General features: G+C 48.3%; 2 protein-coding genes and 2 non-coding genes across 4 annotated transcripts; 3 read left to right on the plus strand and 1 right to left on the minus strand.

Moving 5' to 3' along the window:
- Nucleotides 1–2,926: 2,926 nt before the first annotated feature.
- Nucleotides 2,927–5,725, plus strand: BRI3BP (BRI3 binding protein). The gene is made up of 3 exons (XM_062504361.1): nt 2,927–3,133; nt 4,030–4,132; nt 4,767–5,725. The coding sequence occupies exons 1-3, from the start codon at nt 2,927–2,929 to the stop codon at nt 5,183–5,185; spliced, it is 729 nt and encodes a 242-aa protein (XP_062360345.1). The 3' UTR covers nt 5,186–5,725.
- Nucleotides 5,726–9,917: 4,192 nt separating this feature from the next.
- DHX37 (DEAH-box helicase 37) lies at nt 9,918–25,698 on the plus strand. Its single transcript, XM_062504302.1, has 27 exons — nt 9,918–10,020; nt 10,853–11,022; nt 11,968–12,080; nt 12,639–12,963; nt 13,621–13,769; nt 14,059–14,151; nt 14,271–14,367; nt 14,718–14,831; nt 15,569–15,670; nt 16,155–16,269; nt 16,439–16,534; nt 16,880–16,956; nt 17,435–17,573; nt 17,841–17,917; nt 18,483–18,715; nt 19,632–19,743; nt 20,335–20,441; nt 20,814–21,002; nt 21,105–21,229; nt 21,479–21,595; nt 21,707–21,879; nt 22,276–22,390; nt 22,806–22,943; nt 23,278–23,372; nt 23,824–23,897; nt 24,785–24,882; nt 25,395–25,698. Exons 1-27 carry the CDS (start codon nt 9,918–9,920, stop codon nt 25,475–25,477), a joined length of 3,429 nt encoding a protein of 1,142 aa, XP_062360286.1. The 3' UTR covers nt 25,478–25,698.
- Nucleotides 25,699–26,478: 780 nt separating this feature from the next.
- On the minus strand, nt 26,479–26,550 carry TRNAA-UGC (transfer RNA alanine (anticodon UGC)). Its single transcript has one exon. It is a non-coding gene; the product is annotated as a tRNA-Ala (tRNA).
- A 204-nt stretch (nt 26,551–26,754) lies between these two features.
- On the plus strand, nt 26,755–26,826 carry TRNAD-GUC (transfer RNA aspartic acid (anticodon GUC)). The gene has a single exon. It is a non-coding gene; the product is annotated as a tRNA-Asp (tRNA).
- The last annotated feature ends 109 nt before the right edge of the window (nt 26,827–26,935 follow it).

Genomic DNA, 26,935 nt, shown 5'->3' on the forward strand with positions numbered 1-26,935 from the left:
AAGGATTGACCCAGTTACAGCTCAGGGAGGAAGGGTAGGATGGTTTTGCTGATAAAACTGGGCTTTTAGGAAAGTCTGATAGCACTTTCTCACTTATTAGCAGCAGTTTTACTATTGCATCCTTATTTAAGAGGGGGTTATGCATCCATGTTCCCTGCTTTAATTCCAGTTTTCCCTTATCCAAACCAGTTTTTCCTTCTTTCAGAAGTGACTTTGGAAAAACGGCAAGTAAAAGAAGGAAACTTAAAGAAACCTTTAATGAGAAAACGGACATTAAAAGGACTGCAGTGACCACTGCAATTAGTTTGGATACTAGATTAGGATAGCCAGAGGAAAATAGCCTGAATAAGATTAACTGGAATTGTCCATTTTCAAATCTTTTTAAGCCCTGCCTTACGCCTGCTAATAGCAGTAATAGGGTAGAAATGAAATCATGTTTTCTGCCTCAGATTAGATTAGGGGCCACTCAAAAGATGCTTCAGAGCTGATGAGCAGCGATAATGCTGCTGATGGCACTACCCCGTTGTGGGCTGTGAGGTAACCTGGGGTCACCTGTAAGACTAAACTGACTGATGAAATGCCTGGATCTATGAGATAAAAGTTTTGTAATAATACCTCAGGGTGATCTCTGCAATACGCTGAGGCCTGACCATGATCCATTGAACCAACAACTGGATTAGGAAATTTAAAGATTTTGGAAAGTTTTGTTTAAAAAATCCTATATTCAGAACCTCGGCCAGCTGGTTAATGAGTCTGGATAAGAATAAGAAACTTCTGGCTCATTTGATGTCCATGATCTCTGCAACCTCTATATGGTGTCAGGGGTACAAGTAACCAGAATCAAAGGCGTTTTCAGAAAGGGAAAAAGAAATAAAAATAAAAGGAAAGGGGGGAAAAAAAGAAGAAAATAAACAGTGACAGTTAGCAAGAAAAATCTCATGGGGAGGACATTAAGGAAAAAAGGCCCAAAATTACAAAATGGTCATCAAGATATCAGCTGTGACAGGTTGAGGATGTGAGATGAAACAAAGACAGAAATGTAAGGGTCAGTGAGGTTAAGAACTGGTCCATGGTAACATCAGCCTGGCTTTCTTTAAGGCCATGACACTTTTTTGAGCATAATGATGATTTTAAAAGAGAGAACCCTGCGATCCGCTAAAACTTAGACACCTACAAGCCCCCAATTTTTTCTAAACACTGTTCCAATTGTTGTTAAATCCCTAACTCTGAGTAAGACAGCTTACAGAGCTTTTAGTGCAGATGAGGAAATAAGAGATCACTCATGCCTCCTCTGTACAGCGAGACCCTCACCAGAGGATCTTTCTAGAAACCTCCCAGCTCTCCTCATTAAGAAGTTTGGTGTGGCTGAGATCTGTGTTCCATGCCATGACGCAATGTATTCTTTGAGCAGAAGCTATTTCGTTTATTTAAACGAGGAGGGTGAAATACCACGTAATTTCATAAGAGCTGGGCATTTGGAGAGATAAATGTACCTGAAATAGGCTCGGTGAGACATTTCAGGACATCAATTAAATACCAGGAAGGTTTCCCAAATTATCCTGACCTCGTGCAAACGACAGCACTGACTGCTGGCCTTCTAAGGCAGCCACGACCACAGGTCTCTGGAATTCTGTGAAGAATGGATGGGAAGAAACAACAGGACCTTTGGAGGAGGGATTTTGACGGGATTCCGCCATGGGAATTCACACAGAGAAATAGGAACGTTCCCCAATTTGCACAAACAGGACCCCTTGGACCACAAACAGCACAAGGGAACACAGAGAAGGCCATGCCAGCTGGGAGCAAATCAAAGAATTATACCAGGCACAGAAAACAACACCCATGACAAGGGTTTTTCGTATCATGAGGCTCTTTACATGCAAGAAATGCCCCAGAAGCTGACATTTAGTGTGTGCTCAGAGTATAAGCACAATGTGGAATTGAGGGCAGATAACCAGAAACCTCATAAGAACCTCAAAACTACCTGTCATCAGTTACCAACCTGTTCTGGAAGAGGATGAGGCTTCAGACTACACACAGGTATCAACAGATCAGCAAATCTTAAATGAGAGCACCCTTTATAAATATGTGAAGCACCTATAGCCTGCTGAAATCAAATCCTAAGTACCTTCCTGGATGTGGGCCCAACCCTTCCAGGGCCAAATTGAAAGCAATGCTGAACGGTCTAGGCCGTTCTGCTAAATGTGAAAATAAGTGCTTTGGCCAGACTAAAACTGGGAAAAAGGCCATAACAGAGATGTCTATATGTTAAATGTCTACTCAGCTACCAGGCTTAGCTGAGCCGCATAGTTTAAACACCAATGGAGTATAAAAAAATCAGACTCTCCTCATGAGAGATGCTCCAAACCCCAAATGATCTGTGCTGGATCGTGCCCAGCAGCTCCTTATCTCTGTGTACTCAGGAGCCCCGAGCCGGGCACAGCTCTGGCCTGTGCAGGGCGGAGCAGAGAGGAAGGCTCTGCTCCCCGTTACCTCCACACCGTTCCCAATCCCGCCGTTTTCCCGTCATTTCCCCAAACCCTCGGTCTGTGCAGGGCGGAGCAGAGAGGAAGGCTCTGCTCCCCGTTACCTCCACACCGTTCCCAATCCCGCCGTTTTCCCGTCATTTCCCCAAACCCTCGGTCTGTGCAGGGCGGAGCAGAGAGGAAGGCTCTGCTCCCCGTTACCTCCACACCGTTCCCAATCCCGCCGTTTTCCCGTCATTTCCCCAAACCCTCGGTCTGCGCAGGGTGGAGCAGAGAGGAAGGCTCTGCTCCCCGTTACCTCCACACCGTTCCCAATCCCGCCGTTTTCCCGTCATTTCCCCAAACCCCGCGGCTCGGCGGGCGCCCCGCCCGTGCGGCTGCGGTGTCGGGGCGCGGCCTGCGGGCGGCGCTGCGGCGGCGGCGGGAGCGGCGGGGCGGCCATGGCGGCGGCGCGGCGGGTGCAGCTCCGGGGGCCGCTGCTGCTGCTGCTGCTGCTGCTGCTCCTGCTCGGCGCGGCGGGACCCGGCGCTGAGGCCGCGAGGAGCCGCGGGGCCGACCGCCAGAACAGCCTCCGCCGCGCCGCCAGCGGCCTTTACCAGGGCGTCAGCGGCCTCTTCGGCGAGGACAACGTGAGGGCCCTGCAGAAGGTGAGGCGCTGGTTGCCGCTCGCTTCACCCCCCCCCCCCCCCCCATCCTCCTCTCCATCTCCCCACGCTTCCTTCGCTTCTTCTCCTTCCTCTTCGGTGCTCTGACGGCGAACTGGCGGCTCTTGGGCCGCAGCCCCATCGCTGCCCGGTGCGGGGCTCGGTGCTGGAGCGGCCGTGGCCTCGTCCCGGTGTGAGGCGGTGGAGCGGCCGGAGCGCTGCTTTGGGGAGAAAAACGGGAGGCCAGGCTTGTAGCAGGCTGGGGGAAAAAAAAAAAAAGCAGCTAAATGCTTCAGTCGATGTGGTTTTAGGTGGGGGGAGATGGCCAGAGCCGCTCGCTGACGGCGAGGAGCCCTCCGGCTGAAATCCGGGGTGCCTGCATCAGCAGAGCATCCTGTGCTTTGGGGCCGTCGGAACTTGCAGGAGAGCAGGCGTGCGGGAGCTGTGCATTCCTCTATTCCTGCTTCCCTCAGGCAGCAAGACGAAATAATAAATTCTGTCGAATTGACCTCGGAGTACACCTGAGACATTTGCGTGTGGTGCTGGGGACATCTTTCAGTTGCTTGATAAAACGAATTCTTTGGTTTGCTGTACCAGTTGTTGGTAGTAGTGTTTTTTCTGAACTGCAAAACGATAGTAAAGCCAATAAAGTGCATTTTAAAATCCTGCCAACGTATACATTTACATGCCAAAATACCTACAGTAACGATAATTGCAGCGCATAAATTCATGATTCACGGAGTTTAAAAAAAAAAATCAGATTTACAATCTTTCCCATGGGGACTGTGAACAATCTACAATTCTTGCTTAATGAATTATAGTTCTACTCATGACAAATAAGTCTCAAAGTGTTACTTTGGGAATTGAGGATTTTTTTAATTTTCAATTTTATTTCTCAGTTTTTCTCAAGGTTGACAGAGAGGTTTGTGAATGGGGTGGATGTATTAATGGACACATTCTGGAGAATATGGACTGATTTGTTAGATGTTCTTGGAATTGATGGTAAGTGTGATGCCTGCTCACCCTTGAACTGTCTCAGCCTGTATCAGTGTTTACCAGCAAATGGGAAAACTATTGTATTTTATCATGCTTCTTAAACATCCATCAGTGGTGTCTCTCTCTGCTTCACATGGCTTTGATTTTCCTATTATTACCTTCAAACAAGAAGACTGAACCCCACCATTCCATTTTTGTGTGTGTATCTACAGGATGTGTATAGAATGAATTACAGGTCACAGTTGGCTCCTCGGTGTCACCATTAAATGGATTCACACAGCCAGGAACAGTGCAGGGGGATCAGTGAGGACTTGAGGAAGTAAAGATGCAGTTGAGAGCCTTTAGAATGTAGCTTTTACAAAGCAGGATCTGTAGCCCCAGTATGGATTTTGACCTCAGGCTTTACAGTGGTTTGTGTTTAAAGAGCCTTTAGCACCTTTCCTGGAGTGAATTCAGTTGAATCCTTCGAGCTGAGCCAGTGATTTGAAGAAGGTTCATCCAGAAATAGGTGAACCAGCTGTACCCCTTATTTTAGAAAGCACAGCACTACTGTGGGGCTTTGACCTTTTGGAGCTGTTCTGGTGCTTTTGCCCCGTGCCCACCCTCGTTAACATCCTGTGCATTTTCCTTTGTTTTTCAGCCTCCAACCTGACTCATTATTTCAGCCCAGCAGCGATTGCCAACAACCCCACCCGCGCCCTCCTGCTGATCGGTGCCATTTTACTGGCCTATTGGTTTTTATCTCTCTTCCTTGGATTCTTCTTCTATCTCCTGCACATGCTGTTTGGCCGCTTCTTCTGGATCGCCAGGGTGGCGCTGTTCACCCTGTCCTGTGTGTACATCCTGCAGAAGTACGAGGGTGACCCGGAGCACGCCGTGCTGCCCCTCTGCTTCGTCGTGGCCGTCTACTTCATGACGGGGCCGGTTGGATTTTACTGGAGAAGAAACAGCAACAGCAGCCTGGAGGAGAAGATGGACCACCTGGATAGTCAGATCAGACTGCTGAACATCCGTCTTTCCAGGGTCATTGAGAACCTGGACAGGGGCAGTGAGCAATGAACCAACCCCTGCTGACCACCGTACACCAGCTCCGGGAAATTCCTAAGCACTGTCTCACCCGAAGTTACAAAGCAACAAAACATCACATGGTAAAAAGTGTGCAAAGTTATAACTTTTCATCGTGTCTGAGACTAATTTATCTAGGTTAAACACGTTAGACTTCTAGGAGAAAGAAAAAAAAAAAAAAAAACATTTACAAAATTCAGCTGTATATTCCGAGTTTTATCCAGTACTAGAATTTTCTCAGTAGACAAACGCTTACTTTTACAAGCATTTAAAAACATCTTTTGTAAAGTTTTTATAAAAGCAAATTGAGTAGTCTTTCAGATATTGAAATTGAGTTAAACGTATGCAAATTTGACACTTTAACGGTTAAAAAGAAAAAAAAAAATCTTAAGCTACCAAGCACTTCCATTGAGAAGTAACTGCTGTGGGTCCATATTTTTTCTTCAGAGTTGTGAATGTTTTTGTGTTTTTGTTGGCTTATTTCATTGCCTTGAAGTTGCCTTTCATAGAGTATCAGATGAGGAATTTTCTGGTATCCAGGCCAAAAAATTCACACCATAGCTTTTAACAGGAGGTGGGGAATGAGGGAGAAGGAAGATCTGAAGTCCTTAAATGCCAGTCCAGTGTGAGGAAGCGCACGTGTGGCATTTCACCATTGCATTTCATCCCAAGAACTTAAATTTGTTAGTGTCTGGAAGGAAATCTGCTTAATAAATTGGCACAGAAGGAAGATGTAGTGTGACAAATTGTAATTCATATTCGATCTGCACAGTGAAGCATTTTCCAAGATTAAGTGCATAGACTAAAACATGATTTTTAATCTCAGGACCCACGTACTTTCTCAAAAAAGACAGCAGTTAAAACACGTGCTAATGTATTGTTGCTTAAAGCTTTCTCAGGACCAATAAGCGGCAATAAATTATCTTCAGGAAGATCTGGATTTTTTTCTAAAATTATAATAGTTTTATAGGAGCTTTTTGCTTGAAGTCTGTGTCCTCATTAGGATTTGGGCAAAGCGAGTCACCTTTAAGAGGAGGGTGCAGGAAACAGTTCTCTTTCAAAGCAGTGCAGCTTTGAAGCAGTTTTATTTTGCAGGATTTCTGTCTGAATTAAAACTAACGAGCTTGGTAGGGTATCAGTGGCTGTGCTGGTTTACTGAAACACAGTGGAACAAAGGTAACCTCAGGGAAAGAAGCCTGGAATGTGGTTTCACCTGAAAACAGCAGCATCCAAGGACACAGATGCGAGGAGGGAGGGGAAGCATCTACCCCATAGTGATGAATGAGCACAGTTCTGATACCACGAGGGGTAGGATGGAGCACAGCTGGAACACTCCATATTCCATAGGGTCCAAACGAACAACCACATCAAAAAGCGCAACAAAATTGGTCTGTGATGGGGCCTGGCTACAAAGCAAGGGAAGGAGGAGGAGGTTCCCCAGGTCCAGCTCCAGTGGGACAGGCTGAGCACAGCTTGTTCTTCCACTGGGCAAAGATTTTGTTGGATGTGATGCTTAACTGAATGTAACTGTGGGGCAAAGAATTGATTTTTCTCTTTATGCTGAAGTTTAATGTTCTTCTTGAAATGTGTGTGTTACTTGCCTAACCTCTTTGGGTCTGTTTGTGACATTTCCATGGGGGTTATTTTTAAATCCATGTTAATGGCCTTTACTCCTGGTGATCACTTTGGTTCAACACGGTTGAAGTTCATATGCACTTGGCACGGTTGGAATGCATTTTAATTTTTTATGTCACCTGTAAATCCCCCTGAACCCCAGTTATTAACAAGTACAATGTTTAGAGTTGTTAAATAACTGGTTATTGCAACTTAAAATCTTTCCTGTGAACAGATAGGTACTATGGCAACAATTAGTCCACTTTGTCAAGCTGAAAATGTAAATTACAGTAAATGCCTTTTTCCAGCTCATTTTCCATAGTATTACAGAGTCTTCCCTGTAAACTCAGTTCTCCTTATCTTTGTGCACAGAGGACTGGGCTAAAACACCAACCTGGACATTAGGAATTGACTAGTAAAGCATGTCAGGTCTTGATGTGTTTTGTCAGATTTGAGACCTGAGGACCAAAGTTTGCAAACCTTGCTCATGTCAGCAGCTCCATCGCCTTCTTAGGACAACGTGCATGGGTCAGTTTGCATAGATTGTATTTTATGTAATCCATATTTAACGTTGAAGTTAAAAATACTGAATCATTTATATATTAAGAGATGTCTATGGTAAAGATTTCTTTGAAAATATTATATAAAAGCTAATTTGGACTATAGTTTCTCCTTGTCTCAGTCTAATAATTTATCTTAGTTTTGTAAAACCAGCCCTCCTATATTAATACTCTTCATTTCGATCACCCTGCTGCTTGAAAAATTGTATTTTTATATTTACTTGCATCCCATGTATAGCAAAATGTTATGTGAAAAGCAGTATATATAAAATTGGGTATTTTTAATCAGTATTTTTCCCAGCACTCTGTTTTCACATTAGTCAAATTCAGAAGTAATGATTTTTTTAAAGCACAATCTAATCTTCAATATATATATATATATATCTATAAATATATACTTTAAAAATGCTCTGTATTTTTAAACATGCACTGTAGTGAAAGCGCTTTTGGGGACATGAATGTGGTATTGTACTTAATCTCTTTCAACTTTTGTAAATACCTTTTACAAGTATTTTCCATACCGGGCCATCTAGTTTATCCATGGAGGTTTTTTGCTGTTTTTTAGAAACCCATACCAGTGGCTGCACTGCTTTTTATTATCCCACAGAGCGTCCCAGAGATGGGCAGGACTCTGTGTCACCTGTGGACGAAGCAGGTGACACCTGCCCAAGGTGAGGGTGACAGGGACAACCCTCAGCAGGTGACACCTGCCCCAGGTGAGGGTGACAGGGACAACACTCATAGCTCCTGCTTTTTGCTGTGACTTGGTAGAGCGGGAGAGCCGCTCTGCCACAGGCGGGGCACAGGTGACAGGGGGACAGCCCCACCTGGCTGCTCCTGCGGGACGGATCTCGCTCCTGGACCTTCCTGCAGCCTCTGGAGAAGCCATCACTGCGCGTGTGGCTGGCACGAGCGCTGAGGATGGACGCTGGCATCCCGGGGAGCTCCCCGGGGTTCTGAGGGTTTCCACCTGCCTGCTCCGGGACCCGGCCGCTGGAAGTCGCGCCGTGTCCTCCCCGCTGTCGCGGAGCGGCCGCTGGGGACGCGCAGGCCTGTGGGTAACCCACGTGTCCTGTGGAACGTGACGCTTTCCCGGTGCTTTGGGTGTCAGAGTGCAGTGCACAAACCTGCTGTGGCTCAGTGCTGTACTTCTAGCGCGTCCTTCACTTCGTGATTTGCTTCTCAACACTCGTTGCGTCGTCGGTGTGGAAAATAGACCAGTATCAACCTTAGCTCTTCAGTGGTGTAGAAGTGTTTCAGTGTGGTTTGCCTCACATACTGATCCGTATTTGGCAGCTAATGGCGTTAAGTGACCATGAGTTCTCTTAGTCTGGGTTGGAAAATAAGAGGTTTTATTGTATCCGCATGTATTTTAAACTTTTTGGAGAATTCCATTGACCTGTGATGACAGCACATGTAAAAACTGATCTTTTCCTTTTATTCAGAAGCTATATTTGCTGTGGTAGCACTTGTTGTTGGCACTGATGGTAGTGATTTCACATCCTGTTTTGTACATCAGGTTTCATGATTACAGTGTTTAAGTTTGTACAATTGTTTATGTAAAAATGGTTTGGTCTGAAGAGATGCTGTGTGTTCACTTCTGATCCTAGACACTTACGAGATCCTAACGGTAATACTGTTAAGTAGTTACAGCTGTACCAGACTTAATTTTTACAGAGCTTTACATGCCTTTATTTATTCCTTTATCGGACCATCCAAACCATGTACTCCGTAGTTCAGTATTTGTAGACCAGTTTCACAAATCAACTTAAGGTATTGTGGCAGAGCTTCGAATAAACGTTTACTGAGACTTTGCACTGAGCTGCGAGTGCGTGGTGAGGCTGTGAGGGGTGGGGTGGGATCCGTGGGAAGGGGAAGGGGAAGGGGAAGGGGAAGGGGAAGGGGAAGGGGAAAGGAAAGGAAAGGAAAGGAAAGGAAAGGAAAGGAAAGGAAAGGAAAGGAAAGGAAAGGAAAGGAAAGGAAAGGAAAGGAAAGGAAAGGAAAGGAAAGGAAAGGAAAGGAAAGGAAAGGAAAGGAAAGGAAAGGAAAGGAAAGGAAAGGAAAGGAAAGGAAAGGAAAGGAAAGGAACTGGGATGGGATGGGATGGGATGGGATGGGATGGGATGGGATGGGATGGGATGGGATGGGATGGGATGGGATGGGATGGGATGGGATGGGATGGGATGGGATGGGATGGGATGGGATGGGATGGGATGGGGCGGGATGGGGCGGGATGGGGCGGGATGGGGCGGGATGGGGCGGGATGGGGCGGGATGGGGCGGGATGGGGCGGGATGGGGCGGGGCGGGGCGGGGCGGGGCGGAGGATCTCGATTCCCGCGGAACTTTCCCGCCCCTTTCCCGCCCTTTCCCCCTCTCTTTCCCCGCCCCTTTCCCGCCTTTTCTCGCGAGACCCTGCGTGCCCGGAAGTGGCGGCAGCGCGAGCAGCACGTGGGGCCGGGGCCGGTCGTGCCGTGTCCGTGTCCGTGTCCGTGTCCGTGTCCGTGTCCGTGTCCCCGTCACCGTCACCGTCACCGTCACCGTCACCGCCGCCATGGGCCGGGCGCGCCGCCGGCACAACTGGAAGGCGCGGCTGCCGCAGGGCCCCGCTCCGCCGCCCGCCGCTGCGCCGCTGGAGCTGCCGCTGGAGCTGGGAGGTGCGGCGGGACCGGCGCGGCTCTTCCCGCGGCCTCCGGTCATTCCTGACAGCTCGGGCCGCAGAGCTGCTGCGAGCCGAGTTGCTGTCGTGTCTTTGCTGTATTTTTATCGTGCTTTTATCGGAAGCGTTGTTATATTTAAAAGTGCCCAGGGAGGCGGTGGATTCACCGTCCCTGGATGTGCCGTGGTTGGATGATGATAATCCCCGAGGTTTTTTCCAGCCGAATTGATTCCCGCATTCTATGATCTCGTTTTGCATTAACAGCTCTGTTACAGCAGTCGCTGCCTCCAGGGAGTTCTGCAGTTGGGTCCCTTCTGAATCACGACACTCAGTGATTCCGTTATTTATTAAAGCGGCTACTAAACGTATTTCTTATGTTAAACGCTCGTTTTCTCAAATGTCACTTTAAAAAAAATGGTGTTCTTTATTCTATTTTTATTATTCCGAATTTAGTAATGCAATTTTTTTAGTATTAAAATTCACTGGTGCCCGGGTGAAGTAGGAAGCTGGGGAGTCACCTCAGGGCACACTGTGCCCTGACCCTGGGGAATTGAGTAAAAAGGCAAAAAATTGCATAATGTTGTTACATAAACCATGGAAAATCGCCCTCAGGGCTATAGAAAGCTCAGGGTTATTGAATCCCCAATTTCGAGGTCTTTTGCCCTTGCTGATGTTGCAGGATTTTTTTTTTTTTTTTTTTTTTTGGCTGGGCATGAGGGTTGTGCTTGTTTGAAACAGCTAAATCTGGCCTGGTGCTTGATAAGCCTGCTAAGCAGTGTGCTGAAAATAATCCACCTGGCACGAGTGAATAATCAAAGCCTTACCTTCAGATGGAGCAACGCTGAAGGGGATTGATGAAAGTAATGCCCTGGTCCTGCCAGCAAAAAAAGCAAAGAGGAAAAAAGTTGCGTGTGTTGTGCAACAGCAGAAGAAACCCCTGAGCAAGAAACAGAAGAAAAACCTGCAGAAAGTTTTGGAGCAGAAGGAAAAGAAAAAACAGGTATGATGCTGTGTCTGACAACAGCTTTGTGCTCTCCTCTTGAAATGCTGGTTTGAAGTTGTTGTGTGGAGAAGGGGGTGGTGATGAGGAGCTGTGAGGGATGTCACTGCCAGGGCATGTCTCAGGTGGGAGCTCCCGGGGGGGTGCAGGTGCTGAAGGTGATGGTACAGCAGCATCAGCCCCCCCTTTGCTGGGCACTGTGGCAAAGCTGCACCACCCGTGGGCTCCTGAGGGCAGCTCCCGTGGGGGAAGGCATTCCCTGCCCTCTCAGTGGGTCAGGTGTGGCAGGAACACGTCATTTCTGGGCCCAGGTTCCTGTTCTGAGCCAGTTCACAGGTGTTGTGGAGTACATCACTGGCAGTCAGTGAGGTTATTGCATTTTAAAAGCACTCTGTCCAGCAGGTGCTGTGAGCAGCTGAGGCCTGCAAGCCTCCATGCACCCCTCACATTGGCACGTCAGTGCTTCTGAAATGCTTTCTGTATGGAAATAAGAGCTTTTCTGTCTCTGTGAAACCTTTCCAGGCAAAATTCCCGGTCCTGTTAGTGTCTGAGTAATGGCTTTCACAAAGGAACTCTGGTTTTGGAGGGAGTTTAAAACTGTGGCTGCCTGACCTGCAGTGCCATATCCCATGGGAGGGATTTGAGGGGAGGCTCCCATTGCTCCAGGCCACATTCCAGTGCTTAATTCAAATCTATTTTCTTTGCTGCTGTTTTTAGGGTGCAGCTGAGCTGCTCACTGCAGTGATGCCAAGTCCCCATTTGTTTTTGCTCTGGTACAGGGTTGAAAAATCTTCACCAGGACTGACCCTGCAGCAGCAGGAAGGTTTTACAGCTGCACAGCAGGATTTGCCAGAGCACAGAACACACCTTGGAACGCTCAAATCTTAAAATGAAATCACTTCCTGGTCAAAACAAGCACTGATTTTGGTTGTTTTCCCCAAACAGAGAGCTGAGCTGCTGAGCAAGCTGAATGAGGTCCAGGCTTCTGAGGCAGAAATGAAACTCCTGTACACTACTTCCAAACTGGGGACTGGGGGGCGCATGTATCAGGCTAAAAGGTAAAGTGCTTTTTGGGTAGAACCCTTGCAATTGATGACTGTGTTTGAGCAGCAACATTCTGAGCTTTTCCTTGTTTGTTTTATTTTATTTTATTTTTTTCTTCTTGGTGCATACAGGTTCTTCAGAATGGGTGGAGTTAAATAATTTGCGTTTTATCTGATAATGTGATAGTTATTTTCTTGTAGGAGAGGATGTTAGTTAAAAGAACATACGGGGTGGGTGACACAATCTGCAGGCTTTTAGCAATTATGCTCAACTACAAAACTGGTGGATAAACATTTACTTATTTTCATGTACTGGAAGATGTCTACTGATGTCGACCAGAGTTGGTGGATTTATCATGAGATGGATTTATAGATTAAACTACAAAGATGCCTTCAGAAGAAATTAATAAATCCCAGGACAGAAAATGCATAGATATGAATCCATCAATTGGATCAGCAGTTTACCTGGCAGAGTTGTGAAAACCTCCAGGAGTGGAGATCCTGGTTTTTGGGAAGGGTATGTCTGGTTTGAGGTGCCAAAACACGGTTCACGTGTAGATGTTTTGTTTCCAGGGTGACACAGGAGCCAAGGACTGATGTCCCTGAAAAGATCAGGAGCATCAGCGGTGCAAACAAGAGAAGGCACAGCTCAGGTTCAGAATCAGAGCCTGAGGAAGAGCCCAGCAGCTCTGAGGAGGAGGAAGAGCAGAAACAGGACACTGAGAAGTCCTCAGCCAGTGCTGTGAATGCTGCTGAAAAGGCAGAGGGAGGAGTGGGGAAGGCAGGGGCTGAGCAGCCTCCAGCTGCTCCCAGTGCCCCAGCTGCCCAGGCTGCCCCCAGCAAGGCACCCTGCAAACCTGCAGTGTTTGTTCCTGTGGACAGGAGTCCTGAGATCCAGGTGAGACTCTGTGAACAGCACTGCTTACCAAAGGGGCTGGAGAGGATGGCAGCTCCAGCAGCTGGGTGCACTCAGGGTCCTTGTTCTGGCAGCTGCTGCAGTTACAGGACTGAGCTTTAAACCTGTCTGCTGCAGCAGCAGGGAAACTCAGTTTGGTTTAGGATATAAGCATTTGTCTTTAGTTTTGCATACAGAATCTATTAACTGTCCTTTGCTGGAATATCTCCTGAAGTCCCTTTAGCTCTCCTTTGTTTTGTATCTTATGCTGCATGGGTTTGTCCCATTTGTTGGGACAAACAGGAGAAGCAGGAGAAGAAACAGGAGAAACAGGAGAAGCTCTGCATGAGTCTTAGCAGATAAGAGTTGTGATACGAGTTTTCCCTTGAAGTGCTGCATTAAGAAACTCAAGGGATTCTGAAGTTTCACAAATTAAAGTGCAGGGCTTGCCCTCTGCTTTCTGGGAAGCTGCTCTGATGGCTCTGGCTCTCACACATGCTTGTGTGGTGTTAACTGGTTCAGAGCTTTCCCAGTCACAGGCTTGCAGAATTCCTTTGGGTGGGTTTTCTGGTCTGAGGAAGGTAACAGCTTTCAATCCCGAGGAAGGCAAGAAAGGAGTGAGAAACAGCACAACTAAAATATGTGTTTTACACTGTTTAGGAAGCAAGACTAAAGCTTCCAATCCTTGCTGAAGAGCAAGTGGTCATGGAAGCCATTAACGAGAATCCCATTGTGATCGTGTGTGGAGAGACAGGAAGCGGCAAAACCACACAAGTGCCTCAGTTCCTCTACGAAGCTGGATATGCCAGGTGGGAATTGGATTTTATATGCAGCAAATGGAATTGCAGAGACAGCATTTTAGGGAAAAAAACCCAACAAACTTTGCTGTAATCCCTGCATCTTCAGATCAATACAGATATAACAGAAGGGAATCCCAGAGCATTCCATCTGTGTTTTTATTCCAGCTCTAAGAGTGAGGCTGTGTGACTGATGCCACTTAATCTGGAGCCATTAGTGAGAAATCCTGTTGTCATTTTTTCAGGGCTGCTCCTCTGTTTAATTAAAACAACCCATCCTTTTCTTTTCCTCCCTCCTTAGCTCCAGTGGCAGCATTGGGATCACGGAGCCTCGGCGCGTGGCTGCCGTGTCCATGTCCCAGAGAGTTGCTAAGGAGATGAACCTGTCACACAGGTGAGCTTCAAAAAGGCTTCGCACCTTGCTGGAAGAGGTGGCACTGAGATGCTCTGGGAGTGACATTCTGATTTCTCCCCATGCTTTTTTCCTGTGGCTGCCCTGGTGTTTCCCCTCAGAGTGGTTTCGTATCAAATCCGGTATGAAGGGAATGTCACAGATGAAACACAGATCAAGTTCATGACAGATGGTGTGCTGCTCAAAGAGATTCAGAAGGTAAGTTGCTGTCCTCAGTGTTACAAAAAGGGAATTTTGTATAGCTGGGAAGAGAGGCCCGTGTGGATTTGTTGCCAGTCTTTCAAATCAGAATCCCTTTCAGCACCAGAGATTTATTTCATCTCTCCCCTTGGTGTTCCTGCCCAAGTCCCATAAACTTTAGGTTGTCTTGCTGGGCAAAAAAAGAGAGCAGGCAGAGACTCGAGAGCCAGGCTGCTTTGTGTAGGGTGATTGCATTAAACTGTGTGAGAAATACAGCTGTGCATGGGGGTCAGTGCTTGTGTAGCTGTGTCCTGACTCTGACATCCTTGGCTGAGGCCTCCTGTGGTGCAATCCATCTCTCTCCTCAGGACTTTCTGCTGTCAAAGTACAAAGTCATCATCATTGACGAGGCCCACGAGAGGAGCATGTACACAGATATCCTGATAGGGCTCCTGTCTCGCATCGTGCCCCTCCGTCAGAAGGTGAGGGGGCAGGACTTGGGTGCGCCAGGGAGGGGATGTTCCACACAGAGAGGCTCTGAGAGGTGTGCAATTCTGTTGCAGTAATAAGCATGCAGGACTCGGTTTCTTCATGCACAAAAAGCTAATTCTTTATTCACATAACTTAGAGGAAGTATTAGAAGGCGCCTTGTTAAACCTCCTTGGTGGACAATACACTGAAACTTGGTTTATTGGTTGGTAAAGGGTTTTTTTGCTTGTCCATTGCATCTTTCTATTCTTGGATAGTTTACATATTTAGTTCACTGGTTCCCATTTCTTTTTATTTGCAGGTACAAACAGTTCTCTTACCAGAATAGTTGTGCTGCTGTCATTGCTGTGATTTTTCACATGGGAAGTTACAAGCTGACTGTTAGCTTAGCTAAAGTAACAGGACCTAAACTATAAGGCCTTTATTTTATAATATCTCTACCTGTATACAACAGAATTCCATGGAAATAACACTGTTAACATATTTGTCTTTCTGTATGATTGAAGAGACACAGAGCCTCCACCAAGGGGGAGATGGTAAAGATCAGTACCAAGAGATGGCTTTTCAGGCAAAATCCAGTTCATCTGAGCCTTACAGTGCCACAGGACACATGTAGATAATTGAATACCAGGAGCCTGGGAGAAAGCAAGGTGTTTATTGTTGCACTGCCAGCAGCAGTGCTCCAGAGGAGATGTTTGGGGCACAGGGTGACAGGTTTGTGTCCCTGCAGAAAGGGCTGCCCCTGAAGCTGGTCATCATGTCAGCGACTCTGCGAGTGGAGGATTTCACTGACAACACCAGGCTGTTCTCTGTCAAACCTCCTGTCATCCAGGTACTGTTCCCCTCCCTGAAAGGGAGCTGAAAAAGCCCTTTGTAAAACCGGGTACAAAATAGGAGCACTCTAATCTTTCCAGTTGCTGCTGAAATCTTTCAGATAACGATTTTAAAATAGTCATTTTGTTTGGGCTATTGTTTCTTTTGGGACTTGGTGTTTTTCTTTCCACTTTTATCAGAAAACCGCGCTGGCAGAATCTGATGATCTTGAGGACCTCTTTAAGTTGTAGTTCAGGAGAGCTAGAAAGCCTCAGTGTGAGTTGATGATGTGAAGGGAGAAAAGCTTTGGTTTCTAGCATGGTTTAATGATGTTCAGAGCAGACACCACCAGTAATTTCTGTGGGCTTGGTGTTTTGTAGGGTACAAAACCCAAGAGATGAACAGAAATACAGGGTGAGCTTTTCAAGTTGTCCCATAAATGCTGTGATGGTTGTGTGGAGTTATGACAGCAACCAAACCCTTTATTGGTGTTTCCTCTCCAGGTAGATGCAAGGCAATTCCCTGTAACTGTTCATTTTAACAAGAAAACCCCCCTGGATGACTACAGTGGGGAGTGCTTCAGGAAGGTGTGTAAAATCCATCGGATGCTGCCTGCAGGTGAGATTACTTCACTGCTGAGAACCTCAAATTCCTCAAACTGAACATGTCTAAATTTTGTTGGTGGTGGGTTTTGAGGGTTTTTTCTGGTTTTGGTTGGTTGGGTTTTTGGTTTGTTGGGTTTTTTTTTCTTTATTTCCTTTTTTTTTTTTGTTTTTTTTTCTTGCAGGTGGGATTTTGGTGTTTTTAACAGGCCAGGCAGAAGTTCACTCTCTCTGTAGAAGATTAAGGAAAGCATTCCCATACCAAAAAAACAAAACTGCAGGTACTGCTCTAGAAACTTCAAATGTAAAACTTCAAATTCATCTCGTTGAGAAGCGAGCTTGCTTTGCATCTAAAAATGGGAACTTTTATTTTAAAACCACAAAAAGCAAGGTCTGGGGAAAGGGCTCATCGTGGGTGATTGTCATGACTGATGTTAAATGCTGTGCTGGTTTGAGTTTGGGAAAAGGTCCCTTCCAGTTCCCCTCTGCCTTCAGTGTGGCCATTTCCTTCTTCCACACTGTGCATCCCCAGAAAGGTGGCAGTGGGACCAGACTCCTCCCATAACCTTTCCCAAGAGGAAAGCATGTTTAGCTAACAGCTGCTCCACTGGCTGGTTTTTTTTTAGGAGGAGAGGATGACAAAGAAGACTCGGTGGAGGAAATCAGGAAATTTAAGAAATCGAGGAAGCGGAGGAAAGTTCTGGTAATGTGTGATGGGGAGAATTCCTCCAAGAGGCAGGAGGGGGCAGGAAGGTTGCAGTGCTGTGTAGCTGTGCCTCTCACCAGCTCTTCAGATTTACCTGAAGCCCTGCAGCCCACGGGTGTCCCCTCAGGAGTTCCAGCAGTGCTGCTCACACTGCTGCAGAGTGCTGGAACTCTGGCTGTTATGATTTAGATTGAGTACTGACCACTAAAACTTGCATGGAAGGAGTTCCAGACTTGCTGGCACCAGGGCTGCTCCTCATCTCACTGGTTGTTACCCAGAATTTGGACTGGTGCATCTGTTACCAAGGGTGGGGTTTGGCAGGAGATCCTGATGTTACAGATGCACTGATGGTTTGGGGGATACACTGATCCCTCTGTCACCTTCAGGTCTACAGGTCTTTGTTTTCAAAGCAATGCAAACTGCTCTCTGTGTCCCCCTCTTAATGTGTTGTTTTCATCTTTCCTCTCTTTTTCAGACACTCCCCAAAATTGATCTGAACAATTACTCTGTGGTACCAGTGGATGAAGGAGATGAGGACAGAGACATTGACAGTGATGATGATGCTGCAGGCTCTGATCTTGACCTGGATTTAGGAGATGGAGACTCAGAAGAAGGTTTGGCACATAGGAAAGAAAGAATCCCTGTCTGGTGTCCCCTGTGACACGAGTGACATGATTTGCTTGTCCTGTGCTGAGCTGCTGTGGCACCAGAGCAGCCCCATGGCATAGGAAAACTGTTAAGGTTTTCCAGCTCCAGTACCAGTTACTGGCACCAATTTGTACCCATTACTTTCCAGGTTTTAATGAAGTGGTGTTCGTGCTGATGGTGTTGGGGTTAATCCTGAAAGTCAGACTGAACAATGCTGGTTTGTTTCTCCACAGATGAGAAATCAGATTCATCCCTGCCCTTGTATGTGCTCCCACTCTATTCCTTGCTGGCACCAGAGAAACAGGAAAAGGTAAAGGTTTTATTGTCACAATGAGCAGAAGATCTTACAGATCTGTGTGATCACTGTCTGAAATCACAAGTGAGCTAAAATGCCCATCTTGCACTATCTGTCATCTTGAATGGCCCAGTGGGCAGATTGGGCTGGGATTGGGGCAGGCCTGGCTTGGCTGTGCTCTCCCTAATGTGCCACATCAGCAGGGTGGGAGAGATGATCAACGACAGCCCTGCAGGATCTCTGAATCCATCCTGGCCCTGGGCACGTTGAGGTGCTGATGCCAACAGGCAGCTTGAACAGATTCTTGTGTTCCCTCCAGCCTCAGTGTCCGAACACATCTCAGTGCTGGTGTGTGCTCCAGTGGAGCCCCTGTGGTCATTTCTGAGGCTTAATGCTGGACAAAGCTGGATGAGCTGGACAAAGTTTCAGAGCTGGAGAGACAGAGTTAGGAACTCCTGGGTTCCCCTTGTGCTGCCATCCCTTTGCAGCCCATCCAAGATGACTGTGTGTCCCCTTTTTGTGTCCCTGTCTTGTCCCTGCTGCTGGCACTGCCTCTCACACACCCACCTGTCTCTTGCAGGTGTTCAGGGCTCCTCCTCCTGGCACCAGGCTCTGCGTCGTGGCCACCAATGTGGCTGAAACCTCCCTGACCATCCCGGGCATCAAGTACGTGGTGGACTGTGGGAAGGTCAAGCAGCGTTTCTACGACAGGATCACGGGGGTTTCATCCTTCAGGATCACCTGGATCTCCCAGGCCTCGGCCAACCAGCGGGCAGGGAGGGCTGGGCGCACCGAGCCTGGCCACTGCTACAGGTCAGACCTGCTGGGCAGGGGGACGGGCAGCCCAGGTGTGGGGGACGGGCAGCCCAGGTGTGGGGGACGGGCAGCCCAGGTGTGGGGGACAGGCAGCCCCGGGTGTGGGGGGACAGGCAGCCCCGGGTGTGGGGGGGACAGGCAGCCCAGGTGTGGGGGACAGGCAGCCCAGGTGTGGGGGACAGGCAGCCCAGGTGTGGGGGGGACAGGCAGCCCAGGTGTGGGGGACGGGCAGCCCAGGTGTGGGGGGGACAGGCAGCCCAGGTGTGGGGGACGGGCAGCCCGGGGTGTGGGGGGGACGGGCAGCCCAGGTGTGGGGGGGGGGGGGACGGGCAGCCCAGGTGTGGGGGGGGGGGGGGACGGGCAGCCCAGGTGTGGGGGGGACGGGCAGCCCGGGGGTGTGGGGGACAGGCAGCCCAGGTGTGGGGGACAGGCAGCCCGGGGTGTGGGGGACACGGACAGCCCAGGTGTGGGGGGGGGGGGACGGGCAGCCCCGGGGTGTGGGGGACGGGCAGCCCCCGGGCTCTCAGTGGGCATTTGCCATCATCCCACTGCTGCTCAGAAAATTCTGGGGTTGCCTGCTCCACATTCCAGTGGGAGAGGTGAAGGCAGATGTGAACTGGCACTGGTGATGTTGGGTTGAGTTTGGCTTCTCAGGAGCCTTTCTCCTGCTGGAAACTCTCTATTTTCACCCTGGCCACACAAGATTTTTTTCACCGTGGTCAAACAAGATTTAACTCCAGGCCAAGTTAATTTGTTGTGAACAAGGCAAATGCCCCAACCTGCACATAATATGATTATGTAAATACCTATCCACAGCTGCCTTTTTTTTTCTTAATCCCTTGCTATTTTTTCCTGCTTATCTTATAAGTTAAGATTTCTTTTAAGAATCTGAATAACACCTCTGGTCCACTAGGTTATACTCTTCAGCTGTTTTCATGGACTTCGAGAAATTTTCTGCTCCAGAAATAACAAAGCGACCTGTGGAAGACTTGATTCTGCAAATGAAGGCATTAAATATAGAAAAGGTGAGTTGGAAAGGGCTTTGTACTACAGCACCCATTAAAGTGGTTGCCCTTAGGAGCCAGAAACCAACAGAAATGTATTTTATTGTTGGTGCTTGAAGCTGTGCCTTATTAGAGAAATTAAGATCCTGAGAGTCCATTTTGGTTCTGCACATTGCAGAAGCTGCTCTGAATTCCTCTAGGCCTTAAGAGGCATGTTTGTTCAAGCAGTAAATGCTTTCTTATATTCTTGGATGTTGAAAAGCCTCCCTGTCTAAACAGGGTCTGTGTTCTGGAGATACTGGAGAACTTTCAGAACGCACAACACTTAAATTTAGACCTTAAAGGAGCCTGGCCTAGGCGGTGCCTGCAGTCAGGGGCAGCTGAGGGTGATTCTGGTATTCCTGTTTCCTCATGTTTTTGTTCCAAGCATTTCCTGCCATTATGTGTGCTTTCCTTTCACTCCTGGCAAACATCCTAAATGTTTTGCTTTGGTCCACGTAGTCAAGAGTGAAGCATTTCACTTCCTTCCAGAGCTCCTTGCTGCATTCAGACTGTTTTCCAGTGGGTGCTGTGGCAGTGTTGGACTGAGGAGCTATTCTCTTGTTTCCCTAGGTAATCAACTTCCCATTCCCAACACCACCTCCCACGGAAGCACTGGCAGCAGCTGAGGAGTTGCTGATAGCCCTGGGTGCCTTAAAGGAGCCCCCTGTGACAGGAAGGTACTGCCTGTGGTCCCAAATAATTTCCTGCCCTGCTGAGCCTCTGGGCTCTGCTGCCCTCCTGCCTCCTCTTCCTCCTCAGCACTCACATCCAGGGCACCTCTGGCACAGAAACTGGCATCAGCTCAGTCTCTGGTTGTTTCACTGCCTCTGGCTGTGTTTGGGCAGGTAAACACTGCATGGGAACCTCATGCAGGGCTGGTGGGAGCTGTGTTAGGAAGAGGAATCCTTCCCCCCCTTCCAGCCTTTGGGACCAGCGCATACAAAACCTGAGAAAAGCATATCAAATGAGTTGGGCTGCCAGAACCAGGAGCACAGACTCATTCTAACTCCAAGTTACTTAATTGCATGAGGTCTCTTTCCCCTCCCCAGGCTGAAGCAGCAGCTGGCAGCAAAGCTGAGCTGCCCCATCAGCCCCCTGGGCAGGGTCATGGCCACTTTTCCTGTGGCCCCCCGTTATGCCAAGATGTTGGCATTGAGCAAGCAGCACAACTGCCTGCCCTACACCATCACCATCGTGTCTGCCATGACTGTCAGGGAGCTGTTTGAGGAGTTTGACAGGTGAGTGGCTGAGCCTGGCATTGTCCCTGTCACAGCCCTGCCTCTCACACCCTCTGTCTGTGGGCACGGCACTCACTGTGCTCTTCTGGGTTTCTTTTTCAGGCCAGCAGTGAGTGAGGAGGAGGCAGCCCAGCTGAAGGGGAGGAGAGCCAGGTTTTCACAGATGCAGAAGGTCTGGGCTGGGCAGGGGCCGATGCAGAAGCTTGGGGACCTCATGGTGATGCTAGGTACAGATTCCCTGTGCCATTCCCTTCATCCTGTTCTGCTGTCACCCTGAGCCCTCATCCTGGCACAGCCACAGGCTCCCTTGTGCTGTAGGACTGAGTTCAGCAGGGTTTTCCAGGCTGCTCCCTGAGCAGCCTCCCCCTTCCCAGTGCCCAGAGGAAACCCTGAAATGCACACCTTGCCTGGGACAGTACTGTCCCAGCATGGGTTTAATTAGCAGAACTGATCATCTCCTGCCTGTCCACTCCCAGGAGCAGTGGGGGCCTGTGAATACGCTGGGTGCACCCCAAAGTTCTGTGAGCAGAGCGGGCTGCGGTACAAAGCCATGCTGGAAATCCGGCGCCTGAGAGGGCAGCTGACCACAGCAGGTGAGTGGGGCTGGGGAGGAGCTGCTCAGTTTGTTCTCTTCTGGGGGATGGCACATCCACAGAGCTGATTTTTCTCCTCTTGCATCTTCTCTCACCTGGTTTTCCCCGCAGTGAACTCTGTCTGCACGGACGCTGGGCTCTATGTTGACCCAAAGATGAAGCCCCCGACAGAAGCTCAAGTGACCTACCTGAGGCAGATTGTGCTGGCAGGGCTGGGGGATCACGTTGCCCGAAGGGTTCAGGCAGAGGAGATGCTGGATGACAAGTGGAAGAATGCTTACAAGGTGAACAGCTTGGCTGGGCTCAGTTCCTCCTCCCCTGCATGGCAGAAAGATGCTCCTGTGCGAAGCCCAGGTTTCTGGCTGGGTGCAGCACTCAGGATGCCTGTGCTGGCTTCCTGCAACTTCCCTCTATGGAATTTGAGTTTGCAGTGTTGCCATTTGCTGGCGTTCACGTGGGAAATGTTATAAAAGAGCTGAGAAGCATCATTAGTTCATTTTATTGAGTGCTTGGTGTTTCCAGAGAAGGTGAAGCAGAAAATGATGGGGTTATTAAAAACCTCCACACTTAGGGAAAGCTCACAAATGTGCATCTGAGAGAGACTGGAAAGAGATACGGTGAATAAATTGAATGGTCAGTAACTGGTCTTACTCTGCTTCAATCTTTGTGCCTCCTTGCAGACTGCACTCCTGGAGGACCCAGTGTTCATCCACCCCAGCTCAGTCCTCTTCAAAGAACTCCCAGAGTTTGTGGTGTATCAAGAAATCGTGGAGACTGCAAAGCTGTACATGAAAGGTGAGTGCTGTGGGGCAGCTTGTGCTGCAGCCCTGGTGAGGAGCTCAGAAATGCACAGTGTTTCCCCTCTGTGCTGGCTGAGTGCTCTCCTTACTGAGTGGTTGTGACTCCTGGGATTTGGATCCTTAAGGCTTCCTGGATCTGGATCAGGAGATAAATTGGCTTTTTTTAAATTTATCTGGCAGAATTGGCTAGAGCAAAGCTCAGCTTCTGAAACGTCTGCTTTGCCCCAGCTCTGCCAACCACAGCGGCCTGCTGCTGATCTCTGAACAGATTTTTTTACAACCTAAAAAGCTTGACTTGAGAAATGAGGGACAAGTAAATCGGTGGAGATGAAATCCTCACCGTGCCCTGTACCTGTGGGGCTGCCAGTGAGCTGACAGCAAACCTGTGCTCTGTTGTTTTCCCTCCTCAGGTGTGTCTGCAGTGGAACCAGAGTGGATCCCTGCCCTGCTGCCACCTTACTGCCACTTTGGGAAGCCTCTGGAGAGCCCTCCTCCCTCCTACTGCCCTGCAACAGGCAGAGTTCGCTGCCACAGACCCAGTGTCTTCTGTGAGTGTCACTCTGGAGTGCTGCTCTGTAGCTCCTGTGATGCTGCTTTAACAAAGCAGTCACAGCACCAGGAAGGTCAAGCTCTGCTTTGGGCTGCCCAAAGAGCTCAGCAATGGTTTGAGCACTTCCATGGGGTCTGCAGCATTTAAATATTGCCATTTCCCATTGAGATGGGCACTTGATGGAGCCCCCCTGTGAAGGCTGGGTGGGGCTGGGAGTGTCCTCCTCACTTCTCTTGGCACCTGTGTTGTCCCTGGAGATGTGGGACCTCCTCCCTGGAGATGTGCTCTCCTCAGGGAACATGGAGGAGACCTGGGCTGCTCTTTGTTTCCAGACCGTGTGGGCTGGCAGCTCCCTGCTGTGGAGGTTGATTATCCTGCAGGAATTGATCGCTTCAAACACTTTGCCAGGTTCCTGCTGGAAGGAAAGGTGAGTGTGTTCTAGCTGCATCACTTCCCTGATGGTATCAGTAAGTTTTTAGCCCAATTTTTGGAGGAGATGAGCCTTACGGGTTCATTTTTTTTGTGTCTTCCCATTCTTCATCACTTGCTGGTGGATGGAAGAGTTTGTTGTGGTTGATGAGGTGGGGAAGGTATTTTTAAACACAAAAAAGCATGAAAAATCAGCATTTCCTTGAAAGACACCCCCAAATCTAAGTCCTGTTTTTGCAAAGTAAAGAAGGCTAATGTCTTTGTCCACCCTGAGACAGAAGAATTGTCCAACAAGCCAGTCAGGACAAGATTTATGGACACATGGGTAAGAGGAAGATGGTGATGGAGAATATGACTTGGAAATTTGTAGTAGCACAAGTTCACTGATGGTTGTTCTCATATAACAATTAATTACCTCATTCATTGTATAATTGTAACAAATCTTCCAGGTCATTAAAAAGCTGAGTTCTTATAGCCAGTGCCTGCTGTCCAGTCCTCTCATAATGCTCAAGACATGGTCCAAGTAAGTTGTTAAAAACAAGCTTCAGGTCTCCACCAAACACTTTTCACTTCCTTTCTAAATTTAAAAAATTGAATCCTGAGAAGGGTGTTGGAGGTTGTGATTTTGGCTGTAGCTGCAGGACGAGGAAAATGAGTTTTATCACCAATGAAAGTGGTGTCCCAGGAGAGTTGTTGGTGGTGAAGGCAGTGCAGGACATGCAGCCTGCTGGCCACTGCTGGCCACTGCTGGCCACTGAGCTCTGCTCAGGTGCTCCTCACCCCTGTGAGGAGTGACCCTTGCTGCCCTCCCTGCTTTGCTTTGGAATTTGGCTGCTTACTTTGCCTTTATTTCTTTTCAAAAACATCTTTCCAACAGACAGTGGGGGTTTTTTAATGGGTTTCTGGGTTTTTTTAATGACATTTATAGGCCTGAGACCCTTCAAAAGGGAGCTGTTGTTCCCTTTCTCTCCCCTCATTTTCTCATTTACCAAAATGAACTTTCTCAGGGTCTGCTCTGCCTTTCCCTGGGTGCAAGGATTTGGGAGGGCTTTGTTAACAGTGACAGATGTTATCTGAGGAGTGTTTTCCTGTTTTAGTCAATTCAGAGCCCAGCATGGCACCTGGGAACTCCTTTTTGTTTTACCTCCAGTTCTGCAGCTGCAGAAGAGACACAAGAGCAACCTGCTGCTACTTTTAACCACAAGAAGTTGTGGTGGGGGGGAGAAGAAAATAATTGTAGTTAATTTTCTTCAGCCAGTGGCACATTTCTGTATGCAGAGGTTGTGTGTTTATATATCTGTATTTTAGCCTTTTCAAAAGATGCAGAGTTCCTAAAGGTAAGCTGGATGCTCTAGCTCTGTTAGACTGTGCTAATGAACATTGTTTTATTGAACCATCTCATTGATTCAGACTTCAGCCCAGGACAGAAGCCCTCCTGCAGGCCCTAGTTAAAGAAAATTGTGATAATCGTGATGCTTTGCTGGCTGCATGGAAGAAAAACCCTAAATGTAAGTGTTCTGCTTGCCTAATTATCAGTCATATCACTGGAGTACCTCGAGCACTGTTGGATTATAATTTCAAAAAGTTGATTATTTCATTTGTTAAGCTCCAAATACTTCCTGTTCTCTAACCAGAAGCAGTAGTGCCCTGTGTTTAGTTCTTGTGAAAAGTGACAGAAAACAATGTTTATTTGTATTCTAGGATTTTCTTTCCTGTAGTTATAACCACGGTTAAAATGTATTACATTATGCTGGTACTGTCCATGGATATATTGAAGTTTTTTACCTGGTAAAATGGATTTTCTTCAATATTGGGTGCCAGATGAACTAAGAATTCTTTCCCAGAAGCAGCAGCAAAGTGCTGCAGTGATGGCTCACAGAAATTCCTGTGGCTGCTGTCACCTGTGCATGGAAGCATCCAAGCTCCAGCACTGGGCTGCTGGTCCTGGCTCCCCGTGGGCTGATCCCACAGGAGAGCATTTTTCCAGCAGAATTCTGTAACTGCTCCTCTTCCCTTGCAGATCTGCTCGCAGCCTATTGCCAGTGGATCCCCGAGGCCATGCACCAGGAACTCGCCCTCAAGTGGCCACCAGTAGCCCTGTGACTCCTGTTGTTGATGGATTCCTTTCCTCAAGCTGTTTTGAGAGCTTTCCAAGGGTTTCCTTGGAAATCTGAACCAGATGGACTCACCAACTGTAGCAATACCTTTTTGAAAGCAAACCAGGTGTTGTTCTGTTTTCCCAAAAGTCTTGCCAGCTGTTTGGCTGGTATTTCATAATATTAATGTTTGGATAATTTTATCCATTGTATTTTGTGGATTTATTTTTTTTTACCTGAAGTTTTCTCTTTGGACTATATTAGTCATATGAATTTTAATAAATATGTAAAGTTCTTGGTCTGGATGGGAGAAGTGTTTGCTGTGTGGGATGCTGCAGTGAGCAGAATATCAGAGCCTCACAGATGCAGACAGCACCTGGGCAGCAGCTCAGGCCAGGAAGCACAAAAATGAGGAAACTCATGGATTGAGAGAGGAATGGTTTAATTAATGAAGGGAACAAGCTTGAGCTTACCTTCCCCTTCACCTGGTCGTTTTGAGTCTTGGTAAAGCCAGTGCTCTCCCTGTGCTAAGGGGCTGCTGCTTGTGCCACTGCTGCAGGAGCGAGGCTGGGCAGGGACACTCCTGTCCCTGGTCTGAAGGGGAGGGGGGCAGCCCCCCTCCCTGGCTCTGTGTCTGTAATTCCCACTGCTCCCAGGACACGAGGAAGCGTTAAAAACATCTAAAGCTGAAGAAACAGCAGCTTTAGAGTTGGAGCCCCAGATGTAGATTTTGGATTTAGAATAAAAGCAGCCCCTTGCACTGTTGTGTTTTCAATTAAAGCCCGGGGTTTGGGAGGAACGGGGGAGCAAGGAGGGTGCTGGGGGCTCTTGGCAGGGCTCCTTTCTTTAGCAGGAATTGCAGCACAAGTCTGCAAACTCTGCTGAGGGGGTAGAGGAAAGAAAAACAATACGCAGCGTATTGGGAAATTTCGGCTCCTCTCGAAAATAGGACAGGAAAAAATAAAAACCACCGCTTCTGCGGGGGCAAAGGGGAAAGAGAATAAAAAGTGGAGATGCCGGGGATTGAACCCGGGGCCTCATACATGCAAAGCATGCGCTCTACCACTGAGCTACATCCCCTACCTGGTAGAGCTGTTGCAGATGATAAATACAACTCTAGCGGCAGCCGCGGGCCTGGCCTGGTGCTGACATTGCCGTGACATTGCGGTGACATTGCGGTCACCCTGCGCCCGCGCTGGCCCCAGCAAAGCGGGAAGGCGACAACTCCGCCAGGGATGGATCGTAACCTCATAGGGAAACGTAGGAGAGCGGTTCATGTGCCTGTCCTCGTTAGTATAGTGGTGAGTATCCCCGCCTGTCACGCGGGAGACCGGGGTTCGATTCCCCGACGGGGAGGTGACAATGATTTTTGTCGCTGAATGTCATTTTTTATGGGTGGCCCCGCGCAGGGTTTGTTGTGACGCTGCCTTGGAACTCCCCACTGCGGAGGGGCGGGACAAAACCG

Source organism: Cinclus cinclus, chromosome 17, assembly GCF_963662255.1.
Source record: "Cinclus cinclus chromosome 17, bCinCin1.1, whole genome shotgun sequence".
Lineage (NCBI taxonomy): Eukaryota > Metazoa > Chordata > Aves > Passeriformes > Cinclidae > Cinclus > Cinclus cinclus.

Bases quoted from the DNA above. Each gene is read 5' to 3' on its own strand.
- BRI3BP (XM_062504361.1), top strand. From the start codon at position 2,927: ATGGCGGCGGCGCGGCGGGTGCAGCTCCGGGGGCCGCTGCTGCTGCTG. The intron at 3,134-4,029 runs GTGAGGCGCTGG...TTTATTTCTCAG, and splicing joins ACGTGAGGGCCCTGCAGAAG to TTTTTCTCAAGGTTGACAGA. The intron at 4,133-4,766 runs GTAAGTGTGATG...TTTGTTTTTCAG, and splicing joins AGATGTTCTTGGAATTGATG to CCTCCAACCTGACTCATTAT.
- DHX37 (XM_062504302.1), top strand. From the start codon at position 9,918: ATGGGCCGGGCGCGCCGCCGGCACAACTGGAAGGCGCGGCTGCCGCAG. The intron at 12,964-13,620 runs GTGAGACTCTGT...TACACTGTTTAG, and splicing joins ACAGGAGTCCTGAGATCCAG to GAAGCAAGACTAAAGCTTCC. The intron at 22,944-23,277 runs GTGAGTGTCACT...CTTTGTTTCCAG, and splicing joins CCACAGACCCAGTGTCTTCT to ACCGTGTGGGCTGGCAGCTC.